Raw genomic sequence first — 16,537 nt, 5'->3', positions numbered from 1 at the left:
CATCCCTCCAGGTCGAAAATGACCCATCCACCATCACTCTCTGGGTGCGACCCTCCAGCCAGTTAGTGACCCATTTGACTGTGTAGGTGTCAACACCAGTCCCCCAGTTTTTTTAATGAGAATGGGGTGTCGAAGGCCTTCCTAAGGTTTAGAAATACTACAACCACTGCTACCCCTGCATCTAAGGATTTTACTACGTCCATTGCTACCCCTGCAGCTAAGGTAAGTAGGTTTATGGCCGCTTTGCATCACCTAACAGCCAAAAACAGCCTGACAACATAAAGAAAACATGGCACTGAGTATTTATTTTAAACTTCAGAACAATTTTATATACTATGACTCTTGCAGACCGTTTTGTAACCAGGTCTGCTGCTTGTGCTGGAAGAAATCAGGAAGTATAGAGAAGCACAAAATTGAAAATATAATAGGAAAATACAGCAGAGAATGTTTCTGAACGTTTATTTCTCTAGGGTGCTATCTAGCTCTCATCATTGTGCTATCTATGTACCTCCCCTTACTGAAATGATCACTGTTTTCTGTCCCTATTTCTTTCCCTGCCTACAGGAAACAGGATTCAGACTGGTTTGTTTTTAATGAACTAATCTATGAGAATGAGGGTACTGCTGGGAGAAGTGATAGGTTTTGTATTTGGTCCTGAACAAAGTGAAGATTGTGGTGGTTTTGATTTTTGGCTGAAGAGTTAGGTTGTTGCTAAACTCTATCTGAATTTTCTGACCTCTCTCTCCTCTTTTTGTTCTAGCACTGAACCTGTTGGAACTTTGTGTCAACTGTCCACAAGTTTTTCCCAAGAGACATTGAAGTCCACCCAAAATGAACAAAAAAATTGCGAAATGGAAAAAAAAACAGATGTTCAGTCCTTCCCTCGAAAATTGGCTTTTACCACAGTGTTGCATAATGCTCCAGGCTAACAGCTGGCTGTGCATCACCAGGGTTGTGTACATTATGGTTCTTGTCCTCCATTTACTCCGGAGACAGAGAGAACCACCTTGGTTTCAAGTTGGATGTATTTTGCTCTTTTGCTAAATGGAGGAGGCAGGTTATTAACACAACCCCTGCTAATTAGTTAAATGTGTGTGCTGCTCTTGGTCTCCAACAGTGCTAATATTGCATTAGACTCCAACAACTGTATATAAACCTCGCCATCTAAAACAGCATGTGTTGATGCATTATTAAAATGGCTAAGCATGATGGCACAACTTCTGTACTTGTTGTTTTAGACTTCCCCTTTCCAGCTGAGAGCTCTGTAATTGTGTAACATATGGGATCTATTTTAATCTCTTTATGTTCTTTTTCTTACCAATTTACCTTCTTTATGTACACCAGGTAATAGACATTAATATGCTGCTGTTTCAGTAGTTTCAGGTGTGTTGATGAGTTTGGTTGCCCAGCTGTAAACTAAGTGGAATTCACAAGGGCACAGAGAATAATTAGTGGGGGAGGAGACATGTAAAATTTGCAGGGTGATTGTTTTTTCCCCTCTGTTTTAACTCTAAAAAAAAAATAGTTGAGCCTCTAATGTGCTGCAGAGATTACAAATAGGAAAGTAAATTTGCTCCATTACCTGGCCTTGAATAGAAAGCTGTTCCTATATAAGAAATGTTGATGAAAGTGAGACCTACCAACATTGATGAAAGTGAGACTTACAAATCTTTGTTCCTAAGGTCTCGCGGCCTGGCTCACATTTTTGTATAGCATTTTTCACTACTAAGATTATGTTTGCTATCAAGTGAGAACACAGGTCATACCATTTAATGGCTAACTGGGGTGAAATTGGAGGCCAAGAACTGACTTGGAAACTTAAGTGCTTGAAAAGAAAAAACAATATGTTATTAATTAATCCTGAAGTTCTTGCTCAGTGTTTACGCTGGCTTTGCTTTTGAAGATATCCCTGAGCAAGTACTGACAAAAACTGACTTAAATGCCCCTGTCTAAAACAACACATGGTTGTCAGATTTGCCACCCATTTGAGTCCTGTGCATATAACTGTCAGGTTTTTGTGCATCTTGTTCAAAATGGTGGCTGAAAAATTGCCAGGGCTTTGGTTCACGAACACTGCTGTGTGGGGATATCCATCCTGAGGTGAAATGTAGTCCTGATCTCCTAATCCCCAACATAATGGAGCTGGAGCTGGAGCTGGCTCCTACTGGAAGGATGAAGTTGGCAACAAAAGGAGCAGCATTTAGGTGGGGAGGCATGTGGGATGTCCTGGACTGAGGAAGACAAAGTGCCACATGACCATTTACAAATCCATCCATAAAGGAAGTGTTTGTCTCCGCATGTTGGTCGGCAAAGCCCTTGGGCCAGCAGTTTCTAAGGATGTCCAGCTTGTGTGGCCAGAAGTCCATGTTAAGAGTCCCAGGAGATGAAGGATGTGGCAGTAGGAAGGGGGACGTTAAGCAGCTAATTTTGCTTCCTTTGCACTCCGACAGTGATTCTGGCTCCATGCTAAAATGTTTTTCTGGAAATAAATAACTTGTGAATAGCATGATACTTCTTTGTGTTGATTTATATGATCATATATCAAATGGTTTACTATGATTGATACAGACGTTTCCAAATGACATACTTGAGGGCTTATGCCTTACTCATGAGAACCGTGATAAGCAGCTTGGAATAAGGGGCTAGTATTTCGTAGGGTTCTACCTTATGAATGGGGGTGGTGTGTGTGTGTGTGTGTGTGTGTGTGTGTGTGTGTGTGTGTGTGTGTGTGTGTGTGTATGCATTCATGCAGATATATGATATATGATCCTCTGTATGCAGTAGATAGTTCAAAGAGAGCCTACAAGCATCCCTCAACAATGAAGGGATAAATAATTTTATCTTTTTTATGAGATAAAAGCCAAGTAGAAATCGAGTGAGGTTGGCTTCAATTTTGGACAAAAAATGAGTGAAAAATGCTCGAGCGGCAGATGATAGAAGTAATGAAGTATAAGAATTGCCCATGGAAAACTTTCGTTTTAAAAATATTGCTGAGTGAGGAGAATCGTTTTAAATAGCCCGCTCATTCTAAATAGTCCTCATAGTTATATTTTTCCAAATAAATTGGAGACTGCTGTTTTTGACCAACTGCCTAATCACCTGGTTATCTGGTTTGCTAGAGGTGATAGTCCACGCATGGCTTATTTACACATTTAAATGAGATGTTGCAGTAGTTTTTTGCATCTACTCAGTAGTGTAACACTCCGATGCCACTGCTTATACTGCAGCTATATAAAAGGCAGATGCTAAAGGTCTTCACAGATTTGTACAAGGTCCTTCCTTGAAGAGTGGAAACAATGCTATTGTGTTATACAGGATGATCCTGTTAATGAAGTTAGGATGCCCATGAACAACATACAGGCAGATCTCTATGCTGCCCTACTGTCAAGAACATGGCCAAAGGATAAATCCAGCAAATCCTGCCTAGTGGCAGGGGAACCATGATTCCTCACTCCTCCCTCATGCTGCAGCAGCTGCCCGTAGAACAACTATGTGAACACGGGCAACCATGCCCCAAAGCATTGCTTGAGCTGAGGAGTCCACTCTAGGGCGCTTGTACACGTGACGCCATTAACATGTACCTGTGATGAAAATGTTACTTTGTGTGGCTTAATGGTGTCACACTGTACACATTCAAGAGTTTGGGGGGGGTGGTTAAGTGACTTTGCATCGTTGCAAACTAAACTTACATCTCAATGGATGTAGAGAGGCATTGCAGCTGTCATCTGTGGGAGAGGCGGGCAGGCTCTGTAGAAATAAAGGCTCGGGCCCCCCGTCACTTCTGCCTTCAACATGCACTTGCTGAAGGCAGAAGCAGCGAGAGGCCCAATACTTCCTTTTTTTCGGCAGAGCCTGACCACCTCTCCTGCAGCAGGGAGGCAAGCTGCTGGTGGGTTGAGTGGCCCCTGAGCTGCACCAGGTCCTGGTCCTTCCCTCCATGGAGCGGCACCCCCTGGGGCTACCTGGGCAAGGTGCTAGCAAACTGGATGCAGCCCCAGCTTGGAGACAGCACCCAGTCCAATCCAACTCTTCCCCGCTGGCAGCCCACTGGGAAGTCCCAGGGGGTATCACCACTGCGAGGAAAGGATCGGGGTTCCCCCCAGCTCAGGGGCTGCTTGGCCTGCTGACAGCTTTTCCCCTGGCTGCGGGCAGGCTCCAAAAATAAATAAAAAGAACGGAGCCCCTTTCTGCAATGTGATGGAAAAATTGAAAGAGTGGGTTTCAATTAAAAACCGGCTGGCTTCAATTTAGGGGGCACAGACTTCAGCCTTGAAGATTAATCCCCCATCCCATGTACAAGTGCCCCTAGTCTGTGTTTGCATCTTTCCAGCTGGAGGAGATTAACTCACTTTCAGCATATTCAAAATGGAATTAAAGAAATTGAAACAAGGTTTCTGCTAGATTTGCTTGATAAACATTTGGGGAAGACTTACACTCCCCGGTATCAGAGTTGGTGGGTGGGAAAGACACAACAGAGGACAGTGAATGGATTTCTTGGAACTGTACTTTAGAAAGGTATCTGTGAACTGCGCAAAGATGTCTTGAAGGAGCTTCAAAAAAGCCCTTTGAAACATGCTCTTTTCCTCAAAAATGTGCTTTTTTTGTTATATAACATCATCTCTGACACCAGGGAAGCAAAGAGAGAGACTGAGGGGAGGCAAAAGGAAAGTCAAATATTTATTTTACAAAGCATTTTCTTAGCAGTTCCCATAGTGGTTTCTGATTTGTGCCAGAATCAATCAAATCCCTTCCTCACCCCTGTACTTTTGAATCCAGGATCCGCATTTCCTCACCAGAGCTTGTGTTGCCAAGGGGCTGAACTGAAACACTGAATCAGAGCTCCACTCGCCAGGTCTGGGGGACTCGAAATCTCACTCCAAATGGTGCAGTTCAGACCAGCTTAAAAGACCACCCAAAGCATCCTGAATTCACTCCATAAATCATCAGTCTACAAAACTAAGGGCAGCAGACTCTGTGAATGACTAATGGCTTGACTAAATCAAATGCCAGTGTTATTTGCATTGAAGGAACATACAGGCTATGTATAATGGCTAGGAGAAGTCCAAGAAACCTTACAGTCGAGTGCTGGTAAAACCAAAACAGACGAAAAAGGGATTAGGCAAATCAAGACTGTTTCTGTTTGCATTTGCCTCCCTCTGGCGAGTAAACCTAGAAGGACATGGGCTTCTCCTTTCTCCCACCATCTACATGTTTATCACTGAAGATTATTTTTTGCACATTTATATTAGAGCAAGGTCCTTCCGGAAAGTAATTCTTCAGCAATATCACTTGTTTTAAAAGGCAACAGATTCTGCTTGGTGCTATTTTGAAAAATAAGCCCCCATCCAGGAAATCCCTAAGTTATTCATACTTTTATCTAGCAGGACGGAGGCAATCCATTATCTCTAATCTTCTCCCAGATCACCTTCTCATGTCAGGAGTGCTGTGTGCAACTTGCAAATTGATTCGCCAGTATGGTTGTTCATACAAGTGAGAGTAAAACTCGTCTTCAGATCCTGTGTCTACCTTAATGATATTTTTATCTGATACTGGCCTTATTGAAGTACATACCTAATTTTACTGGCATTTAAACTAGAAGCAAAGGATCCTCTGAGGTGTCATCTTGGATATATATTCCATGGTTATTGATGCTTGTGTCGGTTTCTGTTATCCAGCTATATAAAGTATTGCCAAACCCAAGCATTCAAAAAGTATATATCAACCTCTCAAAATCTGAAGATTGTCCTAAAATTATGAAAGTTTTTAATGTTAGTTTAAAATAGTAGGTTCTTCAGTTGTTTTTGTGTTCATGCACTTAAAAAAAAAAAAAAAAAATCACACCCTGAACTAGGTAAATTAAACAATTATATTTCTACGCACATTCTTAATCTCTTCTCCAGATGCTGAGAGCATCATACACAACATACACAATCCCCAAAAATGGTATTTATTTCTGTACAAAAGGTATTACAGAAGTATTGCCACACATCAGATAAACTAAGTATTTTCTTTTATGGTAGACCTCATAGTCTAATTCTATTCTATAGAAATTATATATAATTTTACTGTAGATTATATTAGAATTTCCTGAGATTATATATAAAGTAAAAAAGGCAAGAAAGAAAAATAAGGAAAGGTACCGGTCTGAGGCAGCATAACTTGACTGGTAAAACAAGTCTTTGAAAATACAATACAAGAACAACAAAATGTTTCACAGGTAGAAAAAGGTCTTTGAAGGAGTGATCTGTTGATATCAATAGGAGTCTTTCCATTGGCTTTAGTGGATTTGGATAAGGCTCTGAACTGCTAATAAGCATTTCATGTATGTATGTCATGTTCCTAATTTTGTTTCTTGGTAGTGACTGTTGGGTTTTTTTGCTGGCTTCATCTCTGGTGAAGTTTCAGGCAGTTCCATGTTGGGCAGAGGGGTGGGAAGGTATGAAGATGGGACAGCACCAGTTAAACCAGGGAGTAAATGAGACTCAGGAGTTACCCCCAAAGGCACACCCAGATGAGTGCAGACATGACGTGTGTGGCATGCAGGCATTCCCCATATTGCTACTTTGCAGTGCAGGGGCGTTTTTGACCCTGGGAGATCTCAGGGTGAAAAACACCCCTACAAAAAACAGCAGGACAGTGCACGTGGTGGCAATGTTCACATAGGCAATGGAAGGCCAGAGCTAATGGGGCTTAGCTCCTGCAAACACAGGGCAGTGGGTAGGGCCACAGGGCAGCCCAGGCATGGGCTCTGGGTGGCTTCAGCAGGGGGAGGGGCATGCACATATTGAGATATGGAGCCACAGCCTGCAACAACTCAGGGAAGTTTAGAGCACTGCCCACCATGGCAGGTAAATTTGTCATGGGGAAGGGATGGGGCAGGGGGCACAGATCGAGGCCCCCGCAGTGAGTGGGGCAGGGACAGGGGAAAGGGCTAGGGTGAATGGTGCCCCAGGTCCAGGGCGGGTTGTGGGACGCTCGGAGCCTGGGCAGCTCAAACAGGGGTGCCGGGGGCTCCCACCACTGTGTACACCCTGGGGAGGCAAAGCACGTCCTCCGCTGCCCGATCTGTGCACAGGGCAGAGGTGGGCTGCCACTGCATGTTGGGCTCTGCACCCTGCTGCTGCTGCCACTGCCCAGGAGCAGTGCAACACCACGTGCCTGCTGCGCTGCTTGTGCCATGCCCCCTGCACACCCAGCGGCAACAGGCACATGGCATCGCACCACTCCCAGGGCAGCAGCAGTGAGGTGCAGATCCCAGGCTGCCACAGCAGCCCACCTCCACCATGTGCCACGTGGGCTTCTGCCAGGGTGCTCACAGTGGCAGGAGCCCCACTGCACTCCTGGATGAGCTGCCCAGGTTCTCAGCATCTCACAACCTGCCCCTGCCCCACTCTCTCCCACACTGCAGGGGCCTCCACCTGCCCCATGCCCTTTCCCCATGACAGACTTACCTGCTGGGGGCATGCAGGTGCATGCAAGCACATGCTCTCAGCCACCCCAAATAATATTTTCTCCCTCTTCCTACAAGCATGGACCACCCAAAACCAGAGCTTTGCTGGCCAGAGCCACTCTCTGACTGGTGGCCAGGCTTCCTGCCATGGCTACAGCCCCAGAAGGCCCCAGGTAAGGCTGCTGGAGCCAGCAAAATTTTCCAAGCTGAAACTTTTCCCCGGAGAAACTTTTCCCCAGAGAAACATCTGCTCTCATGTGGACATACCCAGACTTTCTCATTTTCACCCTGAGCCAGATCAGAGGACATGATGGTCAAATTATCTGAGTCTTGCCAGTTTACCATTTTCTCTGGCGCTAACCTCGGTGGATTAATCCACTGGAAATCAGGAGTCCTAACACTGCCAATCTAATCACAGACTAATTGGTTTCCATGCAGCAGGTTTCTTCTTTAGGAGCATCCCATAGATGTCATATGATGGCACAGCCACAGCAGTACCTCTCTGGGTAGTCCAGCGTATACACCTTGTTTTCTAGTCCATAGATGAAGTAGAGGTAGGTCTTCCCTGCGTACTGATAGTGAACTTCTGTGATGGGGATCAGTTCAATGGTTTGACGCTGAGAAGAGAGGACAATAAAACTTAGTGAAGCAGAGCGAATCCTGACACTTGGACACCTCTTGAGAGGGAGAAGGAAAAGCTTGGCTTGCCACAGAAACAAAACCTGTATCTTGAGCCACCACAACAGCCACTTACTGCAACAAACCAGTGTGTGTTTGAATTGATAATCACTTAGGTACCAAATTACCATTGATTTCAGCACATTATTATTTTTTCCAAAAACATACATTATATTGTAGAAACAGAAAACTTCTGTGTGGCATGATTGACTGGCCTCCTTTTATCTCCACGGGCTGTGTGCTAGGACACTCTAGAAAGCATTGCTTCTTGTAGTCGCGCGTGTGTGTGCATGTGCATGTGCGTGTGCGTGTCCCCATCCTCGGGTTGCATCACTATCTCTCTGTCCCTGGTACAATGGTATAGGTACATGGCAAAAAAATCCTGTAGAAGCAGATGGGAAAGTAGTAAATGTAGTTTTCTAATGAAAAAGCTGCTGTGTGCAAGAGTCTTCTCTGGTTGCTACAATCAAGGGAGATAAGCGTGTCATGATCTGGTTATGTTTGAGAACCTGTAAATGCAACCTTGGTTTCTATGGAAATTGAGTATCAAAAACAACTGGAAAATGCATGTTTTTGATTCAGAAACTGGCAGTGGTAGGACAGAGGGGTTCATCAAGGCAGCAAGCTACAAGTTATGTCCTCCCTGCATTGCCTTCCCTGCAGGATGATGAGATGGCTAATTAGAGCTTTTCATTAGTGAATAAGGACCTAAGTGTGGATAAAGTCCCTTATTAACCTTCAAATCAGATTCCTTTATAAAGGGATGCTGTAGCCCAATGGCAGGAAGCTGGGCTATAGAGTCAGAGCAAGGCTGCTATGTGGATCTCTCCTTGATTTATATGAAAGATTTATTACTGATAGGGCCTTCAAAGGACTGCTGTATTTGTCTTGTCTTGACTGTTGGATTTTACCTCCACTTCTTGCCTGCGGGGATCTTTTATTCTTTAAAAAGAAGGAAAACAACACTCACTACAAGTCTCTTCCCAAAGCTAACAGCAAAATGACTAGTAAACTGTCCAAGAAGAAACAACATTGGATAGTTTTAAGACAAGGATCAGCAAAGGAGCAGACAAAGATCTACAGGTATCACTAGACCCAAAGAGCTTTTAAAGAAGGCATTCAATGTAGATGCATCTGTGGTAGCTAAACTGCTGATTCTTTTCAGCTTCTCTACAGTCACATTTTGCTGCTCTTTGCAGAAGAGTGCTAGGAACATTTTTGCTATGACAATGTGATAATAAAGCAGCCAAACTTGCACTGAATCTTTCTGTAGAACTTCTCATCACAGAAATTCTGGAAAGTTTAAGCCTTATTAATCATTTCCTTAACTTCCACTCCATAGCTAAGGGAGAGAAGGAAGGGAAGAGAAGCACTGCAAACTCCAGTTGCATGGCAATAATTAGCTAATGTTGCTTTCCGTGAGACAAGAGTGTGTTCAGCCTTTTGGCCAAGATGAACTGCAGCGTCATTTTTTCTATCTGATATATTATATATTTATTGGAACGTTGTATTTTGCCATTGTGTTCTTGCAGCAGGAAGAGACTATGTGCCCTCACATGAATCAAACTGAGCCCAGTCTGCAGACTGGTTGTCTCCTTTTCCAATTATGGCTCCCATTGTAATCTCCAAACTAAACACATCTGAAGGATGAGTTCAGGTTTATAGCTGAAAGTGACTGCAGACAGCTTGAGAATCTCTCTACGATAATGATAGCACACCATAAAGAAAACCTACAGTTTGGTAGCTGAAAAATATACAGTAAGCTTTGCCCTAAGACAGGGGTGGACAAAATGGCGGATCCGGCCCATAGCTGGACTCCATTTCCCAGCAGCCCCTGCCCACATGGCTGGGGCCAGTTTCCATGGAGACGCCAGCAGCAGCCACACCGTGATAGTGTGGGACCAGGGTTTCCATGGATGCTGGCCCCAACGGCACTGGCAGAGCATGCGGCAGGGCAGGGAGCTTCTCTGTGGCTGAGCTGGACTCTTACAGTGGTGACAGCGTGATCCAGAACCGGGGCAGAGCCATGATCTTCAGCCTGCAAGCTCTGGGCACAACTGGGGTGTGCAGGCAGCAGATTGTGGCTCTGCCCCAGGTCCAAACTATGCTGTCACCACTGCAAGGAGCCAGGGTACAGCCACAAACTGCTGCCTGCATGCCCCTGGACCACACTGTCACTGCTGCAAAATCCTGGCCCAGCCCCGGAGCAGCTGCCCACCCTGCCACATGCCCTGCCAGTGCTGCTGAGGCCAGTCTCCATGGAAGCTGGCCGCTGCTGGGAAATAGAGTCCACTGCCAGCTGGATCTGGCCCGCAGGATAGATTTTGCCCACCCATACCCTAAGAGATATATAACAAGAGGCATTCTCCGGGGCCAAACTACCAATGCCCTGCCCACCTGTTCTGGGCCAACCACCTGCCTTCTCGTCTGCCATGCCTTGTTGTTAATAAATTGTCTTAATTAGGTGGGAGGCCACTTATTTCTTGCCCAGATGCCAGGGGGCCCTATCTGCAGCTCTGTTCCTCCCCTACACCACAGCCCAAGCCTCGCAGATGGCATCCACTGTTGGGCCCCATCACCAGCCCCACTCTGGGCCCCAGAATCCTCCAGTTTGAACCCCACCTGGATCCTTCCACTCAGGGAGCCTGCTCTGTCTTCATTCAGGGCTGCCTAGCTCCCTGAGCTGTTCCTCCTTATGGGTGTGGTCCCCCTGGGACCTTTGGTTACGCTGGCCCTGGCCTCACCTCCAGGCCAGTCAGAACCCCAGGCCCTCAGCTCTGGGTGTCCCTCGTGGTGGGTCCCTGGTCCTTCAACCCTTCTGGTGATGGCCCCAGCATTGACTAGTTGGGGGATTTCAAAACGGGTTCTGAGTCTATAGGTCCACTCTCTCTCCACCTTCCAGACCCTACAAGAGGGTAACCCACCTGGTTGTGGGAGCTAGGGTTATTAAGGTGCCCCAACTCACCTTTCACCAGAGTGGTAACTGGCCTGATATTTCCTGGGGGCTCCCGCGCCACTGAGAGCCCCACCAGGCCACCCACTCCTGGCAGGGTGAAGTTTTAGGTCATATCCAGGACCAAAAGCCTCCAAGCCATCCTCTACAGCTCCTGCCCTTACCTCCAGGATGATGCATGAAGCCTTGCAGCCAGGCGATGTTGCTGCCTGGTCTGCCAGCAGCGAACTGCCCTGTTTATGTAGGCAGCTAAAGATCTAAAATGGCCACCGCAATCAAGCACCTGCAGACTGTTTGGCTCAGTTCTTGAAGTGGCAGGCACCAACAGTGTCCTGCCACAAGATACCTTCTCAGGTCTTGTGTTCTCCCCTACAACATCCAGCAGGTGTATTAGTCCTTAGCTTGTTGAAATGCTCAGCTGACTTGAGATGTTGGTATCCTGGTATGTGGGGTAACAATGGTTACACATGCACAGATCAAGTTCTTGCTCTGATTTTTTTACATGCGTTTTGCACAAGAATAAGCAATTACTTTGGATGCAAGGCAGCAGGAAATCAAGCTAACGCTCTCTGGTTAGCTCTCTACTTAATCAGAGGCATAACAGGGAAGTTATGCATGCTGGACATAACATAAAAATGCATGCTGCTATTTTTTAACTCTCCTGCCCTAACTGCACTGTCTCCCCATCCCCGTTCTCCCCTCCCCTTTTCACCCCTTAGTTAGTATCCTTCATCCACAACCATAATGATCTGAAATAATTTTGTGGCATGAAGGCATTACTTTCCCCCTCATGAATGCAGTGAATTTTGCTGAGGTTTTCTTCATTGGGGAATATGTACAGTGAAGAGAAAAATTCAATGAAGAGAGTGCTTAGACCTGTGGACAGGAACAGTGTTTAAGGCTTTTTACATCCCTCCCCCCTAGCTTTTGACAAGCAATGTTTTATTTACACCTTCTTTAATGAATCCAGGTCCCTTGTGTCGAACCCAAATGATCATGCGGCAAAACTCACTTCCACTGTATTTCCCAAAGAACACAAAATTGAGAGATCCTGGTCACCACACTGTTATTTGAGAAATATGCTGCCCGCCCTTCAGTTGCACAGGTTTATGCATAGCTATATCTCTGATTTTCTGAACAATTCCAGTTGTCTTTTCTCGCTTTCTTTCTAAACCAAACACAAGCCCTAGTTGCAGTCTTTCAGATGCTCTGAAAACTGAAAAAAACATTTTGCAAAAAGTAAATGAGAATTTTTTTAATTTTTCCTATCCAGCATTAAATGAAGCTGTTAAATTGGGGGATTAGGGAGAAGTTCTTGTTGTATTACCCTTTTTGTGAAGTCACATTGCATATACTTAAAGTTCACGTCTGTATAAAAGAGAAGGGAGATGAACACATTCTTCTTTTGACATCCTTTCTGGTAGCAACTTGCAGCTTTTCTTCATTAATAAAACTAAATTCAGGGATCTGTCTTATTACAGCAGAAACTGGCAGTGACCTCATATTTAATATTTACTGAACCATCTTTCCCTTAGTGGCAGAATTGTTTTACCCATCTTCAATAAAAGTGAAAAGAAAGAATACCTCTAGTTAGGGTGCTTCAAAGGCCTGGATTAGTCTCCCTTCTCTGCTACAGATTTGTGTGTGAGACCAGGGTAGTCATTTAGCCTCTCATTGATTAAGTTTCCCATTGCTAACAGGAAAATAACAGCACTTCTCTACTCCACAGGGATGTTATAAGGATAAATTTACTAAAGATTGCAAGGCAGTTAAATACTATGATAATGGACCATATAAATACCTAAGAAGATTAAGAAGGATTATTTTGTGTTTCAGGGGCTTGACTGAGAGACTCAGAGGATTTTAGTTTCATACACCAGCACTCCTAGAAACACCCTTTTTGACCTTCGCAACAAATCTCTTGGGTTCTCAGTTCTTCACCTGTAAATGGAGATACTTTCTCATTCCCATCTGCTCTATCTGGCCAGCAAACACTTCAAGCCAGGACCTATATTTTTCTATAAGTATGTGCAGTTCCTGAATCCCAGCTAAAGATTCCAGATACTACTAACATTTAAATAATAAAGACACAGAATCCACAGGCCTTGGAATATATGGAAAATGGGCTTGAAAACCATGGATATGGCTGCAGAAACAGGATTGTACTTCTGAGTTTCATATTTACCAGCAGACAACCCAATGGAGCTCTTGCAATTAAAATCAAAGTTGAATTTGCGAGTATCAATCCACTCCATTCCCCCCCCACCTTTTAAAATATCTACTTTAGGATGGTGGGTTCTGGATTTGCTGGCCTGTGGAGAACCCATTAGAACCTGCTCTGTGCAAGAGCTTGAAGTATCATATAGGAACTGGGATTCAAGGGTTGCAACCCACCCCCCTTTTGGGGTCCTTTGATGAAAGCAGCAGATGTATATACAGGACAGAGGGTTATCTAGGAGGGGGGGGAAATCTAACACCATTTTAACAAGTGTATGTCAAAGCCTAAGAACAATCATTCAAATACAAATATTTCAGTAAAGAGACACACACAAAAAAAGGCTCACATTGGGTGCTTCTCCATATGCATATCAATGCAAAGCAACACATTCTATGGCTTATTGCTATGGGCACGCCATTTGCACATGCACCCAGGACTGCAGCACATTGAGCTGGGTCAGAGCAGCCTTGGCTGGCAGGGGGCCCAGGGGCTAGCCTCCGAAGCAGGTGCAGTTTCCCCAAGCCCAACATACTGCGGAGAGGCTGGCTGGGGTACAAGTGTGCTTCAGTTCAGGGCCAGCTGGCAGGCAGCCCCCTCAGTGAAGCACTCTTGTGCCCCAGGTGTGCTGCTGTGGAATAAAAAACTCTGCAGCAGAACAGTATTTGTATTTACAAGCACTACCCTGCTGTGGAGTAAAATAGTTTAGTCCAGCCTAATAGGGGTGCACATCTAGACACGCAACACTTTCTGTTCAGCTAATTAGTCTACTGTGCAATAAACAGCTCGTGTAGGTGTGCCCACTGATCATTTACATGCCCGAGTTAAATGCCTGCTCCTTGTTCCAAAGCATGCTGGAAACAAGCATTTAAGTCAAAACATTTGTCTAGAGCATTCTTACTTCAGTTGTATTCAGCCTGGCAATAGTGTTTCTAAGCACGCAGAGCCAGTGGATCTTCTGTTATGAAAAGACACTGCCATCTAGTGCTGAAGCTAAGCTGAGATCTAGTTTCGTAAAACCTGCAGAGAAAAATGAAAACCTGTCTGGATTATTAAGTAATAAAACTCTGTTCTCATTAAGAAATGATCTTTGGACATCTGTCCCGATTCTAATTTTTTGCTACAACTGCACACAAAATCAGAGGTCAGAATAAAACTCAATGAGGCAAGCCAAAGCTGTTAGACTATAGTCACTTTGAGCCAACAGAATATTTATGGACTTGGTATTTACCTCTATCATATGGCCATCTTCAGCTGGAAAGCCATCAACCAAGCAAATGAGCAATAAACAGCACTTCCAAAATATGTTGATAATTAAGTGGAAGCAAGTGGAATGTGCAAAGGATTAAATAGGAAAAGCGCTGGCAGGACGCGCCCTAGACCTAAATAAAAAAAGCCTCGTCTTGGAGAGCTGGCACAGGAATAGTTTTTCAGCACCTGTTTTTACATGTAGCTAAAGGATACGTTTGGATGGTGCATCTCAGCTGAGTGAACACACTGCTTTTGACAGTGAGAAGTGGAGATTATAGCTTGGAATTAATTTGGAAGATGTGAGTTTGCCAAAGAGCTAGTTCTGAGAGACCACGCGGAAAAATCAAATTGCTGTCTTTTGGGCTTATTTTGGTCTTCCGCTTTACTACCCACCCCACCCCAGGTGGTATTTTTCTCATTTCTGGTACAAGCCAGCTATATGTAAGCATTTGAAAGAACATGCCTCCTGAAAGCAATAGATGTTACCTGGCCCTAGCAAGAATTAACTGAATACAATCATAGGCCACATCCAGGCACGTCTGCAGTGCCACGTACTGCATGTTTAGCTGTTCTCCATGCTGCAAGGGAGCAGTGTGTGTGGGGGGGGAGGGGAGGGGGGGGTTGACCCCTGTATATCCAGGGGTCAAAAACCCTGCACAAGAAAAAAATAAAACAGAGCAGCACACACAGGGGCAGCATGCACCACTCAAAACTGGACCCTGGCTGGCCAGAGCCATGCTCCAGCTGCCCGGCCAGGCCCCAAGCAGCAGGATCACCACTGCTCCAGCCTTGGGAGGCCCCCAGGACTCCAGGTAAGGCTGTTGGGACAAGCCCAGTGCTGCTCCCAGCCTCCCTTTCCCCACTTGAAGTAACCTGCCAAGCACTAGAAAGTGCATGGCACATGCATTTCACAGGAACAGCTAGTGGTAGCACAAGGTGTAGTTGTCCCTGGGGAACCAAACATCCATACTCACATAGATGCAGCCAGACTTTGTTGAAAATCAGCTGCTAAACTATTAAATAAAGGGGAGTAACACATCTGTTTGCAGTGATGTTCTTTGGAAGTGGAAAAGGAACAGAAGTAACTGAAATGTCAGTGGCTTCCCTTGTCCGTTTTAAATCTCAGCTTGAAACATAATTCTTTTAGGATTTAGTTCTGATTTTAAAACTGTCCTATTGTACAGCAGCTCAACAATATTTATTGCCCCTAAATAACTAGCTTAACACCTGACACTTTATTGTGTTTAATCAAGAGCAGGTACTGAATTTATATACCTGTGATGCCTTAGGTCTTCTAAGGAGCTGAGCCTTTGCAGTTAACTAGAAATCCAGTCAACTTTTTACACAGATGAATTGAGTTAGGGATGTCAATAGACAGTGTAGAGCTGCAAGAAGCCTTTCTTCATCCTCTGCTCAAGGGCTAAGGACAATTGTGAAACCCCTTTGTTCTCAAAAGTTGCAGCAAGGGAAGTTTAGGTTAGATATTAGGAGAAATGCTCTCACTAGGAGGGTATTTGTGCATCTCGTAAATTCATAGATGTTAGGGTCGGAAGGGATCTCAATAGATCATCAAATCTGACCACCTGCATAGGCAGGAAAGTGTGCTGGGTTCAAATGACCCCAAGCAGATGCCTATCTAACCTTGTCTTGAAGGCCCCCAGGGTAGGGGAGAACACCAGCTCCCTTGGGAGCCCATTCCAGACTTTGGCCACTCTTGCTGTGAAGAAGTTCTTCCAAATGTCTAGTCTAAATCTGCTCTCTGTTAGCTTATGGCCATTATTTCTTGCGACCCCCAGGGGTGCCTTTGTGAGCAGAGCCTCACCAATTCCCTTCTGCGCCCCCATGATGAATTTATAGGCAGCCACAAGATTGCCTCTGAACTTTCCCTTGTGGAGGCTGAAGTGGTCCAGGTGCCCTAGCCTCTCCTCATAGGGCTTGGCCTGCAAGCCCTTAACCATACGAGTGGCCCTTCTCTGGACCCTCTCCAGGT

At 45.1% G+C, this 16,537-nt stretch overlaps 1 protein-coding gene across 3 annotated transcripts in view; it reads right to left on the bottom strand.

Moving 5' to 3' along the window:
* Positions 1–7,703: 7,703 nt before the first annotated feature.
* Positions 7,704–16,537, bottom strand: part of SSUH2 (ssu-2 homolog (C. elegans)) — a 39,965-nt gene continuing 31,131 nt past the window's right edge. For 2 of the 3 annotated variants that reach the window (XM_019536591.1, XM_019536589.1), the window contains exons 12-13: positions 8,984–9,070; positions 7,704–8,067 (exon numbers count right to left, since the gene is read on the bottom strand). In XM_019536591.1, the coding sequence (XP_019392136.1) occupies positions 7,921–8,067; positions 8,984–9,070 (234 nt within the window). In that variant the 3' untranslated portion in view covers positions 7,704–7,920. The remainder of the gene's footprint in view (positions 8,068–8,983; positions 9,071–16,537) is intronic. The other variant, XM_019536590.1, reaches the window with a different exon arrangement.

The sequence above is a fragment of the Crocodylus porosus genome, unplaced genomic scaffold (genome assembly GCF_001723895.1).
Source record: "Crocodylus porosus isolate Cpor-Errol unplaced genomic scaffold, CroPor_comp1, whole genome shotgun sequence".
Classification (NCBI taxonomy): domain Eukaryota; kingdom Metazoa; phylum Chordata; order Crocodylia; family Crocodylidae; genus Crocodylus; species Crocodylus porosus.
This window is presented reverse-complemented; position numbering and strand designations above follow the sequence as displayed.